This window comes from Kogia breviceps, chromosome 5, assembly GCF_026419965.1.
Source record: "Kogia breviceps isolate mKogBre1 chromosome 5, mKogBre1 haplotype 1, whole genome shotgun sequence".
In the NCBI taxonomy this organism is placed as follows: domain Eukaryota; kingdom Metazoa; phylum Chordata; class Mammalia; order Artiodactyla; family Physeteridae; genus Kogia; species Kogia breviceps.
The window spans coordinates 138,391,131-138,410,235 of NC_081314.1; the positions used below are offsets into that span (position 1 = coordinate 138,391,131).

Genomic DNA, 19,105 nt, shown 5'->3' on the forward strand with positions numbered 1-19,105 from the left:
TTGCATGTCTTGTAATTTTTTTGTTGACAATTGGGCATTTTAGGTAATATATTGTAACAACTTTGGATACCGATGTCCCCCCTCTAAAGGTGGTTTTTACTTGCTTTGTTGTCTGTTTGTCTAGTGACTTGGCTGAACTAATTCTGCCAAGTCTATTTCTCCACAATGTGTAGCCTCTGATGTTCTTGCTCAGATTTTCCCCTCTTGATTTTCTGTTTTAACCTGGCTATTTAGGGGTTGCCTCTGTGTGGGAATAAGACACTTATTGGGCGAAGGTTGTGCTTAAGCCCTCCTAGCCAGTTCGATTTTTGCTCTTTACCATGGTATGTGTGTGCGGCTACCATGGTTGAGAGAATTTATGTTTTCGTCTCGTGTTCAGCCAGGGAATAGTAACTCGGAGGTTTCCTCTCTGATCGTTCCTGAAAGGGCACAGCCTGGGGCACGCACACAGTTTTCAGGCTGCCAGGGATGAGTATGGTATTTTTAGGCCTGGCTTCCTAGAAGTTGCTTCTGGGTCAGAGTGGCTTATCGGTGAGCCAATGTTAGTAAGAGATTGTGTTTAAGCCCCTTGCGCCAGTGAGGCTTCTGCCCTGTATGGGCAGTTCTGTGTGTAGCCTGGGGAACACTTTCGAGTTTGCTCATGTCCTGCTCCGATTGCTTCTGAGTAAGTGCAACCTACTGTGTGCACACGACTTTCCCAAACTCAAGAGTTGACTAGATTCCAGGAGGGTTCTTCTTGGCCATCTCTTTCCCTGATTAACTCCTTGCTGTGACATTGTGTCCTGACAGATCTGTTCAAGTGAAGCAGAGTGTTAAGTACATGTGGCCTGGGTCCATACTGCCTTTGTTCAAATCTTGGATATGCCTAGCACTCGATGAATGTTCTTGGGCAAGTGACTTAACTCCTCTGTGCCTCAGTTTCCTCATTTATAAAAAGGGAGTGATGATGGTATCCACCTGGTAATATTGCTATGTGGATTCAATGAGCTACTGTTGTTAAGAACTCAGTGTTTCAATAGTCAGAACCAGGAACTTGGAGTCTCTTTCCTTCTTTTTGGGCTAATCCGAATTCAAGCAGAGTAGTGTTTGATGACTCTCTTCAGATTTGAACTGGGAGAGCCTAGAGCAGACTTCTCACCCTATAGTGTTCGAAAGAGCTTCTTAATAATTCCAGATGCTACCTCTAGAGATTCTAATTCTGTGGTGCTGCATAGAGCCAGAATCTGTATCTTTAATGCATTTGCAGGTTATACTGATGCAGAGGGTGCATTGACCACATCTGAGGCAAACTGACTAGACCCTGAGATCCTTCTTTGAGTGACTGTAGACCACTGATTCTCAACTGCGGAGGAGGAAGATTTTGCCTTCAGGGCACATTTGGCAATGTCTGGAGACAGTATTGATGGCCACAACGGAGAATCGTCACTGGCATCTGGCGAGTAGAGACCAAGGACGCTGTTCAACATCCTGCAGTGCACAGAACAGCCCCGACAATAAAGAGCTATCCGGCCCCAAATGTCCGTAATGCTGAGGACCGGGGATTCTGCTGTGGACCGTTTTTCCTCTCTTTTCTCCTTTTCCTGTATTTCCCCCTAGATCTATTATGATGTGCTAGAGTTGCTAATCAAGGAATAGAAGGATGTTGGAACTAGAAGGGACCTTCGAAATCATGTAGTCTTACTCATCTGAGAGAGAGAAATGACATGCCCAAGGCCATACAGTTAGTGGCAGAGTCTGCTGCACGATGTTTTCCTATGATCCTCCCCATCCAGAGGACAAACATGCTGAAGTGCTGCAGAAGGAAAAGAAGTGCTAGAGTATTTGCCTATTGGCTTGGCACATAGCTTTCTAAATTAACAATCTCAACTCTAGGAGAAATTGTTTCAAAATGTAGTTAGTAGTACCAGACTGTTGTTAAGTCATTTATTAGATTTTCTTTTTAAATTTATTTGTTTTATTTATTTATTTTTGGTTGCATTGGGCCTTCGTTGCTACGCGTGAGCTTTCTCTAGTTGCCGCGAGCGGGGGCTACTCTTCCTTGCCGTGCGTGGGCTTCTCATTGCGGTGGTTTCTCTTCTTGTGGAGCCCGGGCTCGAGGCGCGTGAGCTTCAGTAGTTGTGGTACACAGGCTCAGTAGTTGTGGATCACGGGCTCTAGAGCGCAGGCTCAGTAGTTGTGGCGCATGGGCTTAGTTGCTCTGCAGCATGTGGGATCTTCCCGGACCAGGGCTCGAACCCGTGTCCCCTGCATTGGCAGGCAGATTCTTAACCGCTGCGCCGCCCGGGAAGCCCCATTTATTAGATATTTAAACATATTCTTTGTGTCCAAATCATCAGCTGACAAAAATGCTAAGAATAAGAAATAATTTATCAGCAAGACTTTACTGGTGCCTCCTACAGCTCTGGGGCAGGTTTGGGTACTTCTCTTCATATTTTAAGATGTCAGTGAAAAATGGACATTTCGCTGACGATTAGAGGACACAGAGGGGAGGGTTCCATTCAAAGCCACCAAGCAAAACTTCCTAAAAGTTGCCTGTAGGCATCCTGTTCTCCTGCCTTACACATCTCATCTCCTTCCTTCTCCCTGCCTTGCCTCTGAAATGCACTCCAAGTTTCAAAACTTCATGTAGAAAATAGAAGCACTGAAGTTTGCCATCCACCCAGCCTCTCAAGGACCATTTATTATCCTCAACCGGGTGCCTTGTAAAGGTGGGAGATGGGATGATGGTGTCTGTCTCATTTCCAAGCTGAGTGGTTTCTCAAAGGACTCAAACCAGAAAACATTTCTCTTCTCTTCTCTAGGGACAGGAGTAAAATTCTGCTAGGACAAAAAATCAGACTTTTTTTTTTCTCCAAACCATTAACATGACAAAAATACATAAAACAAAGTAACAATGACAGAATGTTCTTAATCAATAAATTCTCCATTTAAAAGGCCGTGATCAGCATAAAAACAATTCACACAAACTTTAGGATCTTGATTACCTCTGAAAATTTCAGGAAGAGGGTCCAAGATTTTCATTTGAACTACTACTTATAAGAGCAAAAAAAAGGGGGGGAATCAAATAACTACAGAAGATTGAAGAAATAATTCCTATCCTCTACAGCCTGTAAAAAGACTTGACATGGATCTCTAGGCAAAGCCATGGAAAGATGGCCGTTGTATTTTGTGAATAAATAAATAAGTATTGCTAAATAATGTTTGAAAGGGATGAACCAGTTTTCCCTACCAGCAGATTGGTGATTGCCTATTACTCTACACACCCTTGATAATGCATTGAGTTAGTAATCTCTCTCTTATTTTAAAAAATATTTATTATTTATTTATTTATTTCGGTTGCTCTGGGTCTTAGTTGCGGCACGTGGGCTCCTTAGTTGTGGCATGCGAACTCTTAGTTGTGGCATGTATGTGGGATCTAGTTCCCTGGCCAGGGATCAAACCCGGGGCCCTTGCACCAGGAGCGCAGAGTCTTAACCACTGCACCACCAGGGAAGTCCAGGTAACCTCTTTTTCATTTGTGCTAGTCTGACAGACTCATATGCACATATGTGTGTGCTCATGCACGCGTGCATGCCCACACATGCGTAAAATCTCTTTATTCTAGTTGCTAATGAGAAATGAGTAAAATCTTTTTACCATCCAAATTCTTTCTTTTTTCCCCAAAGGCTCTCCAGAGATTTATTTATTTATTATTAGTATTATTTTTAACATCTTTATTGGAGTATAATTGCTTTATAACGGTGTGTTCGTTTCTGCTTTATAACAAAATAAATCAGCTATACATATACATATATCCCCATATCTCCTCCCTCTTGCATCTCCCTCCCACCCTCCCTCTAGGTGGTCACAAAGCACCAAGCTGATCTCCCTGTGCTATGTGGCTGTTTCCAATTAGCTATCTGTTTTACATTTGGTAGTGTATATATGTCCATGCCACTCTCTCACTTCGTCCCCGCTTACCTTTCCCCCTCCCTGTGTCCTCAAGTCCATTCTCTACGTCTCCGTCTTTATTCCTGTCCTGCCCCTAGGTTCTTCAGAACCTTTTTTTTTTTTTTTTTGATTCCATACGTGTGTTAGCATACAGTATTTGTTTTTCTCTTTCTGACTTACTTCACTCTGTATGACAGACTCTAGGTCCATCCACCTCACGACAAATAACTCAATTTCGTTTCTTTTTATGGCTAATATTCCATTGTATATATGTGCTACATCATCTTTATCCATTCATCTGTCGATGGACACTTAGGTTGCTTCCATGTCCTGGTGATTGTAAATAGAGCTGCAATGAACATTGGGGTACATGACTCTTTTTGAATTATGGTTTTCTCAGGGTATATGCCCAGTAGTGGGATTGCTGGGTTGTATGATAGTTCTATTTTTAGTTTTTTAAGGAACCTCCATACTGTTCTCCATAGTGGCTGTATCCATTTACATTCCCACCAACAACAGTGCAAGAGAGTTCCCTTTTCTCCACACCCTCTCCAACATTTATTGTTTGTGGATTTTTTGATGATGGCCATTCTGACTGGTGTGAGGTGATACCTCATTGTGGTTTTGATTTGCATTTCTCTGATGATTAGTGACCATCCAAATTCTTTTTTTTTTTTTTTTTTTTTTTGCGGTATGCGGGCCTCTCACTGTTGTGGCCTCTCCCGTTGCGGAGCACAGGCTCCGGACGCGCAGGCCCAGCGGCCATGGCTCACGGGCTTAGTTGCTCCACGGCATGTGGGATCTTCCCGGACCAGGGCACGAACCCGTGTCCCCTGCATCGGCAGGCGGATTCTCAACCACTGCGCCACCAGGGAAGCCCCCATCCAAATTCTTGAAGGATCAGTTTGTCTACTCTTCTAGTGCACAAAGCTGATGGGATAAAATTAGTTACTTGATTTGTTTTGACTCTTTCTCTGCCCTGGTGGTAAAGGCCTATTTGAAGGGTGCTAAGAAAAGAAAAATAGAAGAGGAGAAAACATTTCCTAAATGTTCCTCATTCTATGAGGTCAGTATTATCCTGACACCAAAGCCAGACAAAGACATTACAAGAAAAGAAAACTACAGACTAATATGCTTGTGAATATAGATGAAAAAATTTCAACAAAATACTAGCAAGTCAAATCCAGCAGCATATTAAAAGATTTTACACCATGACCAAGAGAGACATTCTAGGAAAGCAAGGATGGTTTAGTATAGGAAAATCAATTAATCTACCATATTAATAGAATGAAAGGAAAAAAAACACATGATCATCTCAATTGATGTAGAAAAAGCATTTAACAGTTTCTAACTCTCATTCATAATAAAAACCCCCAACAAACAAGGACTAGGAGGGAACTTCCTCAATCTAGTGAAGGGTATCTACTAAAATCCAGTTAGAAGGAAAGATTGAAAACTTGTTCCCCTAGCAACAAGACAGGATGTCAGCTCTCACCACTACTATTTAGCATTTTACTTGAAGTTTTAACCAGGTAAATTAGACAAGAAAAAGAAATAAAAGACATATTTTATTTGGGAAAAAAGTGGGAAAGAAAGAAGTAAAACTACATTTCCAATGACATTATCTTCTATATAGAAAATCCTAAAGAGTTGATAAAGACACTGCAAGACTTAATAAATGAACTCAGCAAAGTTGCAGGATACAAGGTCACAATACAATCATAAGTTGTATTTCTATAAACTAGCACTGAACAAGCTGAAAAAGAAATGAACAATTCCATTTAAAATAGCATCAAAATGAAAAAAGAAAACAATTAGGAATAAACGTTACCAGGGAGGTATAAGACACCAAAAATTATAAAATAATACACTACTGAATGTAAAATAGATAGCTATTGGGGAAGCAGCCGCCTAGCACAGGGAGATCAGTTCAGTGCTTTGTGACCACCTAGAGGTGTGGGATAGGGAGGGTGGGAGGGAGACACAAGAGGGAGGGGATATGGGGATATGTGTATATGTATAGCTGATTCAGTTTGTTATACAGCAGCAACTAACAGAACAATGTAAAGCAATTATTCTCCAATAAAAATGTTAAAAAAATTATAAAATATTGCTAGAAGAAATGAAAGTAGACCCAAGTAAATGGAAAGACATCCTGTGTTCATTGATTGGAAGACTTAATATAAGATGGCAATACTCTCCAAATTAATCTACAGGTTAAAATAAATTCCTTTCAAAATCTCAGTTGGCCTTTCTGAAAAAAGTTGATAAGCTGATCATGAATTTATATGGCAATTCAAGGAACACAGAATATAAAAAAATACTCTCGAAAAAGAAGAACAGGGGACTTCCCTGGTGGTCCAGTGGGTAAGACTGCGCACTCCCAATGCAGGGAGCCTGGATTCGATCCCTGGTCGGGGAATGAGATCCTGCATGTATGCAGCAACTAAGAGTTTGAATGCCACAGCTAAAGATCCTGCACGCCACAACTAAGACCAGGTGCAGCCTAAATAAATAAATAAATATTTTTTAAAAAAAGAAAAAGAAGAACAAAGTTAGAGAAGTCACACTTCCTGATTTCAAAACTCACTACAAAGCTACAGTAATCAAGACTTGGTGGTACTGGCATAAGGTACTGACATATAGATAAATGGAATATAATTGAGAGTCCAGAAATAAACTCATACATTTATGGTCAACTGATTTTTGACAAGGGTGCCAAGACAATTAAATGGGGGAAAGAATAGATTTTTTAATAAATGGTGCTGGGACAACTGTATATCCACTTGCAAATGAATGAAGTCAAACCCTTGCTTCACATTATATACAAAAATGAACTTGGGATGGATCAAATGTAAGAGCTGAAACTATAAAACTTTCAGAAGGAGACATAGGTGTAAACTTTTGTGACCTTGCATTTGGCAATGATTTCTTAGATATGATACCAAAAGCACAAGTAACAAAAGAAAAAACAGAAAAATTGGACTTCATCAAAATTAAAAATATCTGTGCTTCAAAGAATACCATTGAGAAACTGAAAACACAAGCCACATAATGTGAGAAAAAATTTTCAAATCACGTATCTGATAAGGGTCTGGTATCCAGAATATATAAAGAACTCTTGCAACTCATTAATAAAAAGACATGTAACTCAGTTTTAAAATGAGCAAAGAATTTGAATAGACATTTCACCAAAGAAGACATACAAGTGGCCACTAAAACATTAAAAGATGCTTAACATCATTAGTCATTAGGGAAATGTAAATCAAAACCACAGTGGGATACTCCTTCATACCCCTGGAATGGCTGTAATCAAAATTACAGACAATAGCAAGTGTTGGTGAGGATGTGGGAAAATCAGAATCCTTATATATATATATATATATATATATATATATATATATTTTTTTTTTTTTTTTTTTTTTTTTTTTTTTTTGCGGTACGCAGGCCTCTCAGTATTGTGGCTTCTCTGGTTGCGGAGCACAGGCTCCGGACGCTCAGGCTCAATGGCCATGGCTCACGGGCCCAGCCGCTCCGCAGCATGTGGGATCTTCCCGGACCGGGGCATGAACCCGTATGCTTTACGTCGGCAGGCGGACTCTCAACCACTGCGCCACCAGGGAAGCCCAGAATCCTTATATATTGATGATGGGAATGTAAAATGGAACAGCCCCTTTAGAAAACAGTTTGCAGTTTCTTGAAAAGTTAAACATGGAGTTACCAGTGATTCAGCAATTCTACTCCTACCTATCTACCCAAGAGTACTGGAAACATGCTTCCACATAAAAACTTGTACCTGAGTCTTCACAGCCACATTATTCATGATGGCCCCAAAGTAGAAACAACCCACATGTTCATCAACTGATGAATGGATAAACAAAATGTGATATATCCATACAGTGGGATATTATTCAGTCATAAAAATGTATGAGGTACCAATACATGTTACAACATGCATGGACCTTACCAACACCATTCTAAGTGGAAGAAGCAAAACACTAAGGTGAGTGAATGCTAACGGATAGGTTCTGGAATTAGATAGTAGTGATGGTTGTACAACTTTGGTCATAGTCTAAAAATCACCGAACTGTACACTTTAAAAGTATAGTATGTGAATTATATCTCAGTGAAAAATCAGAAGTGTTAATTTTTGTGTGTTAAGAAACTAGAGTATATTTGGTATTTTATATAGTTTAATATTTAGAAACTCACACCTAGTAGAATTCTGGGACAGTCTTAAACTATAATTGAAAATGTGTAATTGAGTAATTTAGACTTTAACATTGAAATCTTCCTAAGTTTATATACATTATTAGCACATCTAAGAGAATTTTAGCCATCAACTTATTTTGTAAGTTTAATGGATCATAGTAATACTCAGGCTTTTTATTTTCTTAAGTCAGATAACAGAAGTATTTGGAAAGGAAAACAAATATAGAAAACTTAAAATTCAGCCTCAAATGTTTTCATTTGTTAATGGAATCAACTATTTTAAAAAATATTTATTTATTTATTTATTTGGTTGTACCAAGTCTCAGTTGCGGCTCGTAGGCTCCTTAGTTGCACCATGTGAACTCTTAGTTGTGGCGTGCATGTGGGATCTAGTTCCCTAACCAGGGATCGAACCCACGCCCCCTGCATTGGGAGCATAGAGTCTTAACACTGGACCACCAGGGGAGTCCCTTAGCTGAATATTTAATTAAAAATGATTTTTAAATGATAGATCTTGTTTTATTTTGGTTTTGCTTGTAACAGAAGCAGTCAAGGAATTGAGTGACACTGCTACACACAAATTTTTTTTTTTGGCTGCGTTGGGTCTCGTTGCTGTACGCGGGCTTTTCTCTAGTTGCGGCGAGCGGGGCTTCTCTTCATTGAGGTGCGTGGGCTTCTCATTGCGGTGGCTTCTCTTGTTGCAGAGCCGGCCCTAGAGCATGTGGGCTTCAGTAGTTGCGGTGCACGGGCTCCGTAGTTGTGGCGCGCAGGCTTAGCTGCTCCGTGGCGTGTGGGATCTTCCCGGACCAGGGATGGAACCCGAGTCCCCTGCATTGGCAGGCGGATGCTTAACCACTGCACCATCAGGGAAGTCCCCCAAACTCTTTTTTCCTATAAAGTTTTGGAGGTTAGTGGTGCAGAAAAATTTTAAATGCAATTTGACTTTCATTGTCCACAAATATTTCAATTCATGAAACTTAAAAAAATGAAATCGATTTGGAATATTAAAATCTTCATGCAATGCTTTATTGCAATGCTTAGAATACAGATGGGGCTCAGGAATTAGCATTTTTAATAAGTTTACCCAGGGAACTACCAGGTTAACAGATGGAGGCTTTGGGGATTAGGATTGCTATTCTGATGGATAGTCTTTAGTATGGTTTGGAAACCAGGGTGGGGTGTGTGTGTGTGGGGGGGTGACTGTGGGGCTCCCGAGCATGGAGGCCTCTTTTTGTCCCCCTTTCCTTGTAGACCAGACTCCAGCCTCCATGAACTTCCCTGAGTTCCAAAGGGCAGATTCGTACAGTTGCTCATCAGGGGAGGAGCAGCCAAAAAACCACCTGAGGCAAGATTAAAGGGACCAGAGAAGCTCATCAAGATTAAGAGACCCACCACCTGAGACCCTGCTCACACCCTCATCTTGTCAGTAACCCCACCCTTGGAGTATTGTTATAAAACTCTTCATCAGATCCTCCTGGGTTGGGACACATTTTTCGAGACAGCGGCTCGTTCTGTCCCCCTTTGCCTGGCAAAGCAATAAAGCTGTCCTTTTCTATTTCACCCAAAACTCTCTACGAGATCCTATCTGACAGCGGTGCGCAGAGGCCGAGATTTTGGCATCAGTTTCCGTGACAAAGTGTGGAAGTCCTATTCTGTATTCATTAAGTGACTTCATGCTGAACGTGAAGAATTTTAAATGTAAGCTTGATGCATTTTATAACGTAAGATTACATGTAATCTTGATTTATTTCAAAAACTATGAATTAATCTTTCTACGGTAACAGAGAAGGGGTTGTATCTCTCTTTTTTGGGGAACAGTTTTATTGAATATAATTCTTATGCCACAGAATTCACCCATTTAAAGAGAGACTTAACAACATGCATTGCTTTCTTTCATCACTTTGCCAATTTTCTTCAAAGAAAATTACTACTTCAAACTCTTCATAAATCCTGTAACCTCCATAAGCTTAGTTTCCTATGGGTAAAATGGGAATAACAATGCCTAGTTTGTGGGGTCAGTATGAGGGTTAGAAATAATACATGTGGGGCTTCCCTGGTGGCGCAGTGGTTGAGAATCCTCCTGCCGATGCTGCGGACACGGGTTCGTGCCCCGGTCCGGGAAGATCCCACGTGCCGCGGAGCGGCTGGGCCCGTGAGCCATGGCCGCTGAGCCTGCGCGTCAGGAGCCTGTGCTCCGCAACGGGAGAGGCCACAACAGTGAGAGGCCCGCGTACCGGAAAAAAAAAAAATGAAGAGTACAATTCAATGGCTTAGGTGTGTTCATGGGGTGGTGCAACTATCACACCATCGATTTTATTATATTCTCATTACCCCAAAGAAACATTGCATCCTTTAGTCATCATCTCCAAATACCTCTATCCCCACAGCCCTGGGCAACTATTAATCTACTTGGTCTGTCAGGATTTGCTTATTCTGGACATTCCATATAAATGGAATCCTAAACGTGCAGTCGTGCAGTCATGTGACTGGCTTCTTTCACTTAGCATAATGTTGTAAGGTTGGTCCGTGTTGTAGGGTGTATCGCTATCTTTCCTTTTTACGGCAGAGTAATATTTCATTGTATGGATAGTCTACATTTTATTTTTCAATTCATTAGCTGACAGACATTGGGATTATTTCTACTTATGGCCTTGTGTTGTGGTTAATGTAAGCTTTACATGGCTTGAGAAAGAATGGCTATAAGACTGTCTAAAAGAGAATAGAGATGGAAGAGGTAAAATTTATGTATTAGATAATTGGTAAAAAGCAGTTCAGGGAGATAAAAAAGCCAGGAGGAACTGTCAGCAGAACATGAACTTAAAAAGAAAAAACAAACAACTGGAATTTTATTAATCTTCCTGAACTACTTGCAGCTGCATCTATCAGGTTACCTGTGGAGCTGGACCTTTGTCAAATGGGGGCTGCTGAGCATGGGAATCCCTTGTTGTCTGGGGCAGCCACCATTGTGTGAGAGGCAGTTTTTCTCATGACAGCCCGAAGGCCATTTTCCTGTTTTCTTTGACACCTGGCCATGAGAGCAGGGTGACCGACCTAGACTTGACCAATCAGATAACCCTGCCTGGGCAAGTGACCCAGAGATAGAGGCATTCTGAGTGCATTTCGATTGCGGGAGCAGCTACAAATTGAATGCTCACTGAAGTAGGGCTGAAGGAGCCTGATGTGGCCATGGCAGCAATGTCCTTGCCAGTCTCTTCCTGGGTGTGATTTTGGCTGTGATTCTGGCTGCTTAGCATGGGAGAATAGCCAAGAAAATTCTGAAAAAAAAAGTAATGAGGAGGGACTAGTTGTACCAGTCATTAAACTTCATTATAATTAAATACCATATTGTACTTATTTTATTTATTTAATTATTTTTGGCCGTGCCGCGTGGCTTGTGGGATCTTAGTTCCCCGATCAGGGATTGAACCTGGGTCCTCGGCAGTGAAAGTGCCGAGTTCTAACTACCAGACTGCCAGGGAATTCCCTGTACTTGAGTTATTTTTAATGTTTATGTATAGTAGTTAAAAATGGTAAAAAATTTAAGAAGGAACATTTAGAGACTGAAATCCCTTAGAAATTATTATAACATTCCTCTTTAGAATATTTGGCTTACTCATCATTTTGGAACTCACACTTGAATCCTTTTTGATTGTTGTGTGTAACCAGCAGAACTGATAAAACAGTTGAACCCTCCTTCCCCTATCCACCCCGTAACTTTCTACCTGAACACGATGTAGGGGCTCATTTGTTTTACTCCTGCTTACACAAACAGAAACAGAGACATCTATAATAAAAGACAAATATCCATATTTATTACATTAATAAAAGACTCGCATCTTTTTTTCACCCTTCTATGCATTGCCTTTTTCATAACTTAAATGACCTTTTCTCTTTGAGTATCATTATAAACCAACAGCTGCTCACACACTCAACATGTCCAAATAATATTATCACGAACTAGACAGTAGGACACCCTTTCAGCTGACTCCTCTTTCCTTTCAGTATCATCCCTGCTACTTCCAACTTTTTTTTTTTTTGGTTTCTGTCAACCACATATTTCAGACACACTTTGATTCTTCCTATCTGAAGATATTGAATCAGCTACCTTCCATGGTGTCCAGGTTCCTTTTAGTGGATATTAGTGTCTAAATAAGGGCTGGAAAATTGTATTTCTAAAGTCATAAACTCTTACTGATTTTTCTAATTTACCCTGGTACCAGCTTCTGCTTTTATTACAGTATATGATTTTATCAACCAATAACATTTTCCTTTATATCTTCTAACTTTCTAAAAACTTCACAGGATAGTTTGGCATATACATAATCGCTGCTTATTATGTTGAGTGAACTCTAGACAAAAATGAGTCAGTTGTTTTTGCAGCAAAGACACCTATATGAAATGATGTACCTGGACATCATTTGATGGCGGTTGCTGACTACAGTCAAGGAGAGGTAGGGTAATGTTGGCCAGCTGCCTGGGGAAGCTGACTTGCACCAGAGGCAGTGATGAGGGTCTCTTGGCAAAGGTGTCCGTCCTTTTTTCTGGCACTCTGCTTCTCCTGACCCTCTACTCTTTCCTGTATTAAGGCGAGAGTTTACTCTCTTCTGTATATAACTACTGCAAGAGTCCTATGCCGTTAAGTTTTGAGTTTAAAATCCAAGGGAGGACTTGAACAGGGCTTCGAGGTACCCTTCCAGTAAGGTGCCCCCCTGTTGGGCAGGCAGAGCTCTTAGGCCGCCCTGAAGGTGGCTCAGCAGTCTGAGGCCGGCTGGCTGCCCATGGGCCAGGTGGCCTTTCCGTTTGCTCAGCTACGACAGAAATGTGGTCCTCTGTGTAGGGTGATGCACATGTGGCCCAGTATGTCAACCTAGACCTCCCGGTTCCAGAACTGCATACCCACATTAGAGATGACTGGCTAGAGTGGGAAATCATGCAGTTCCATTATACTCTTTACTAGTCTTAGTAGATTGCCTTCCATCCTCCCAAACTGTGAAGCTAAAATCTGGGTATTACAAAAATTGTCAATTATTATAGGAATGTGTAATGATATTTCAAAGTTACAAAGAACACTATCCCTCAGAAATGGGAGCTACCTCAAAATTTTATGACACCAACTTAGGATCAGGATAACTAGAGAAGTCTCCATTCAAATCAGTACAGATATACAATATGGGGAAGAGATATTAACTTATTAGACTTCTTAGCTCTTTGAAAAAGAATATAAGAAAGATTAAGTTTTGGTATCTTATTTGGCTGAAAGTAAAAGGAATTCTGAATGCCTGTTTTGATGATGAACAAAAAGGCCCCAAACAGGTAAAACCTGAAAGACCACTGGAAGCAATACATATATGTCTTAGATATCTTTCAGGCTGAGTCCACAATAAAAGTCACCCTGCAAGAAGCTAGAATTCTTTCAAAGCTGGCTCCATTCTTGGATTAGGATGCTTTACTCCTCTCCGACCCAACAGATCTTGCCATTTTCTCCAAGCCGTACAGTTCCACTGGCCACCAGCTGGAGGGCTGAGGGAAATATTTTATGTTCTGCTAATTTTACTCTTTCAGACAGAGTTTCAACAGTGTCACCCCTCTTCACCGGAACAGCTTCTTGTAAAATAATTTGTCCAGCATCTACATCTTCCTGGAAAAGAAAGTGAGAAAGTTTTGAACATTACTTCTGCTAAGTACAATTTACATTAAATACTAATAAGATTTTGGTAGAAAGAGACATACTCACAGCTACAAAGTGCACGGTGCACCCAGTGACGGTGACCCCAGCATCCAGGACTTGTTCATGGGCATTTGAACCCTTAAACGAAGGGAGCAAGGATGGGTGGATGTTGAGCATTTTCCCTGGAAATTAATTAAAACATAGTGGTCAGAATTTAGAAACCCTATGTATTCTGTCAAAGGAACATACACTTTCCTGTCTAGAATCAGGAGTCAATAGGAGCAAGGTTTTTATAGGATGGGTGTTTTCTTTGTCAAAGACAGAAATGAAGAAAAGTGAAATACACGTTCTCATCCAAGGAGGCCCTGGGAGCAGCAGGTTTCTGCCTTGCACAGCTGAACACAAACCGAGGGGCTTCTGAATAGGCACCTGCAGTGACTCAAAGCTGGATAGGAGGGGTTCTAATCTGGATCATAGGGCTCTTGAAGAAAATTCAACTTGTCCCTGGCGCATAATATTAGAAGGACAGGAGGTTCCTGCGTAGTGTCTATGTGCTTGACTTCTAACCATGAAGTGGCATGTTCACATGTAACTAATCCACAGATGCCAGATTAGTCAGTCTGTGTGCCTTTTGTCACCAAAAGCATTGCCTGTGGTATATTACACCACAAGTGCTCTAACTATATTCACTTAAGAAAACAAACTCTCCGAAGAGGAAATACATTTATTGACCAAATATGTGCACAAAAAAGAACCACAGGAAGCAGTCAAAACTTCTGTGGGAAAGGCATTAACAGCAGATACTACGTTATCTGGCAACAATGCCTTCCTTTCCATCTTCTGGCAATGGTTCACAGTTCCCCAGAAGAGGAACTCTATTTTGGGATACAGAGAGTCACCTTCTCTTGCTTCTAAACAAGTAAAAGAAGTCTCTTCCCAATATTTATCCAGAAGATGAAATAGTATGTTTGCAGTAATGTGAAACCAACCTAAGCTACATTAGAAACCGTAATTATAGCAGGATAATAAATCATTATTCTTTGGGCTAAAGGCAAAGGAAATTCAGTTACGACATGTGTCAAAATAAACCATCACAGCAAATACCGTGACTGGGATTGTTTGGCGAGTTAACCACCGTACAGCCCATTTTCAGTCAATTCCTCAATGTAGTATCAGACAATTTTTGCTTACCATTCCATTTTCTGACAAAGGGGCCAGATAAAATTCTCATGAATCCTGCAAGACAGACTATGTCTGTGGAGAACTCTTCAAGGACTTGGTCTACTGTAGTGTCAAATGCTACACGATTTTTATATAATTTATGATTAATTACCTGGAATAGAAAAAGATAAGTACAACCTGTTTCCAACAAATTACCAAAAATAATTTAAAACTCAACCTTTACATAGACCATACTTCACCTCCTTCTGAAGATACACGTGATGTCAGGAATTAAGGAATGGACAGGATGAGTATAACGGCAAGCCCAGCACCCACCCCAAATCCAGGCATCCAAAGAACACTTGGGGGCAGATTATGAGTTTAAATAATCTTGAAAGATACTTTTCAAAGTAACTTACTCTGGTGGGAATTCCGGCTCTTTCTGCTTTATCTAAGCCAGCCACTGCAGCTTTGTTGGAGATCACAACAACAATGTGTGCAGAGCTCCCTGGCTCCCTAGTACTGTCTATGAGAGCTTGGAGGTTTGATCCTGAAAAAGGGAGAAAAACACAGGTGAGTACACACTTCTTGAAAATGTTTATACCATTTTGAATAGGGAATGGTCAAGGTTTTTGAATAAAAATGTCTTAGAAAAGATTGGCAAAATATGTGAGGCTTTAAAATTCCGTTCCTCTTGGAATAATGGGTTAGTATCTTACAAAAACATAGGCACTTCTGGTTCAAGGATATGTAATTGCTCCTGCAAAATAATATGATTTAGCATAGCAGTAGAACAGTATAACATGATTTTAAAACTGATTGATGAGGGATAAGCTGCTTAACTAAGCAAGAAAAAAAATCAACCCTCTGAAGAAGAATAAACCACTATGACCCTTACAGTAGTTGCTTTGCTTTACCATCAACTTGGGTCTAAAGTATATTGAAACCTTAAAATAGACTTGTAAAGCAATTATACTTCTGGGAAAGTTAACCTAAAGAAATAATCAGATATGCACTTACAAACTTATTGTATATTTAAGAGAATGTTCATAGCAATGTTACTTAAAACAGTGGAGGGAATTCCCTGGCCATCCAGTGGTTAGGACTCTGCTCTCACTGCTGAGGGCCTGGGTTCAATCCCTGGTCGGGGAACTAAGATCCCACAAGCCGCATGGCATGGTGCAAATGAAAAAAAAAAAAAAAAAAAAATGGAAAAAAAAAAAGAAAGGAAAAAAGAATCATACTATATCCATCCATATGAGAGAATACAATGCTCTTAGTACTTTACCCCGCTGTCCGTAAGAGTCAAACACAAATTTTGTATTGTTACTATTAACAATTTAAAAAAGCCTCAACTGTCCGAAGACTTTTCAACTACAAAGCTATGATTCAAAAGAAGTTGGGGGCTTCCCTGGTGGCGCAGTGGTTGAGAATCCGCCTGCCGATGCAGGGGACACGGGTTCGTGACCCGGTCTGGGAAGATCCCACGTGCCGCGGAGCGGCTGGGCCCGTGAGCCGTGGCCGCTGAGCCTGCGCGTCCGGAGCCTGTGCTCCGCGACGGGAGAGGCCGCAGCAGTGAGAGGCCCACCTAGCACCAAAAAAAAAAAAGAAGTTGGAATTTCCATTCTGTCTTTTCTAGCTTCTCTCTCTTCAACCATCTTCCTAACACCCTCTATTTTTCCTTTAGAAGCTGTTTCAAATGCCTAAGTGGGAAGACTGAGGATGTAGAAAAGATAACACTCCTTAATGATACCCAGCCCCAATACTGAGAGTGTTCTCACAGTCGGAAGGAGGGTTTTTTTTTTTTTTTTTTTGGGGGGGGGGCGTGTGGGTGGGAGAAAAGGAAGAGCATTTCTACAGCTCTATAGTAAAGAGGAAGCCACATCTCACCTGTCCCAGATATTAAGACAGCTACTCTTGCCTTTTTTGGTTGAACAGAGAAATGATTTTTCAGGGTGCCATTCTCCAATACTGATCCATTTATTTGCATGGTTTCAATCAGATGCTTGACTTTCACACGAGGAGAACCTTTGTTTCAAACACACCCAATAAATAAAAAAAGAACAACTGTGAATTAACAGTAATATGGAAAGAGAAGTGTTCTATAAAAACTTTAGAGTACTGTATTTTATTCTGAAAATAAGATATGCAAGGACTAAAATGATAGGTTTGCTTTACTTATCGTCACTCATTCAAACAAACTTCCTGATGGTGAACATATATAACTGCCCACTTCAACTAAAAGCTGCAGCACTATATCTAAACATAAAGTGGATATGTTACTGCCTGCCGGTGTTGTCTCCCCTTTCCCACAAGTGTTGCATCCACAATAGTGCTATGACCTCTTGGCTTCAAGGGTAGGCAAGTGACCCAAGCAAGGCCATTCAAAGACTTGATACAGGATGTTGAGAAAGAGAGGGCCTCTCTTACTGCAATGTGAGTTTTAGGATGTGGGCTCAAGACATCTTTCCGGCATTTGGAGAGCCTGCCTGAAAATGAGAGCCACACAATAAAGGGATGGAAGGCAGATACAGACAAAATTAACAAGCCTTGACATCTCTGTTAGAGAATCTGAGTTGGTTTTCTGTCAATCTGCCAATTTCTAGTACTTCCAACAGAGTTCTGAGTCATGCACAGTCCTGGTCAGGGTGCTTGCTCACTACTCCTTGAATTGAGCTGAACCACAAAGCAGAGCCTGAGACAAGGTCTTACACGCTAGGTGATTACTTTGGGACGTGATCCTAGGGAACCAGAATGAGGATGGGGAAGAGCCAATGTAAGAGTGGGTTATTAAACTGGTCACCACTGTGGGCAACTGGGGCTGGATTCCACTGAGACCCTCAAAGGAGCCATGTAGACTGTGCCTCAGAACCGTTCCCTTCTTCTGTCCCTAAAGTGGGCATTATTCACTAGTTCTCACCCCGCGGTCAAGGGCTGTCCTGCAGGGTGTAGTTGTGCATGTGTGGCTGTTACACAGAGGTGTCGGAACGCTGAGGCAGAAATGGGGAGATGCGTGGTATCACTGGCGTGGGTGTTTTCATGTTACAGCTGCGTAAAGATAGTCTGCCGTATCAATGGCTTGAAATCTAAGAGCAACTAAGTAAGGAACAGTTACCTTCAGGACACGCAACCACTCTGCCGATCGCCCAGGCTTCCTCCTCGTGCTGCTGAATGTCCTGCAGAATCTGCTGCGTCAGATCCTTGGATACCACGAGGGCAGCCCCAATCCCACAGTTAAATGTTCTGGCCATCTCTTCTTCAGAGAGCTGTCCTTCCTGCTGTAACCACGAGAAGATCCTGGGGATCCTCCAGGTCCGGGCATCTGAAAACAGGCAAGAGTTGTTCCGTTAACCTATTAGAGACACAAAGTATAGGAGTATGTACATATACAAACCTATGGAAATTAAAACCAGCACTGCTATTTTATAGAGGGTAAAACTATAAACTGGCCTTTCAGAAGTTTTGGGGGGATCTATTTGTACCTCAGGCATTAAGAACACTTTTCTTGTCACACTTGGCCAGTATTCATAATTGAGCGAAGTTTTGTGCTGCGTTAACTAACTAGATTCTTAGAAATCCCCTAATGAATTAGATGCTCTAATGGCTGAATTCCAGTAAAGGTTGGCATACTACCCTTTTGTGAATGTGAAAAAAAAATCTAAATTTAGGTGTAAGAACATATCCTCTAATACAACAAAAGTCTCTAATAAAAATTTTTAGGTAATACCTATATAGACACACACATAAAATTCCTTTTTTTTTTTTTTTTGGCCCTGCTGCATGGCTTGCAGGATCTTAGTTCCCCGACCGGGGACTGAAACCGGCCATTGCAGTGAAACCACTGAGTCCTAACCACTGGACCACCAGGGAATTCCCAACCAATGTTTCCTGAAACAGCAATCTTCACTCATTGTCTCTGTATCTCTGCCATCACCCCCGCTCCAATATATGGGGGGTGACATCTATCCTCACCAAGCTGCTTTTTGACACTGCTAACCAGTGTCATGTTGAAATCCTTGCTTGGAGTTGGTACTTTTACATGGTTTACTGCCAGATTTTGACTATTCTTTTTTAGAAATTCTACCTCTAGCCAAACTTTAAGGTAGGTGGAATATTGAGGAACAACCTTTTGGT

The 19,105-nt window shown here is 41.1% G+C and overlaps 1 protein-coding gene across 1 annotated transcript in view; it reads right to left on the reverse strand.

Annotated features, from left to right (window-relative positions):
* Positions 1-11,927: 11,927 nt before the first annotated feature.
* Positions 11,928-19,105, reverse strand: part of GART (phosphoribosylglycinamide formyltransferase, phosphoribosylglycinamide synthetase, phosphoribosylaminoimidazole synthetase) — a 28,150-nt gene continuing 20,972 nt past the window's right edge. The window contains exons 17-22 of the mRNA XM_059064445.2: positions 18,087-18,293; positions 16,862-16,999; positions 15,391-15,521; positions 15,002-15,143; positions 13,877-13,992; positions 11,928-13,780 (exon numbers count right to left, since the gene is read on the reverse strand). Coding sequence (XP_058920428.1) covers positions 13,589-13,780; positions 13,877-13,992; positions 15,002-15,143; positions 15,391-15,521; positions 16,862-16,999; positions 18,087-18,293 — 926 coding nt within the window. The 3' untranslated portion in view covers positions 11,928-13,588. The remainder of the gene's footprint in view (positions 13,781-13,876; positions 13,993-15,001; positions 15,144-15,390; positions 15,522-16,861; positions 17,000-18,086; positions 18,294-19,105) is intronic.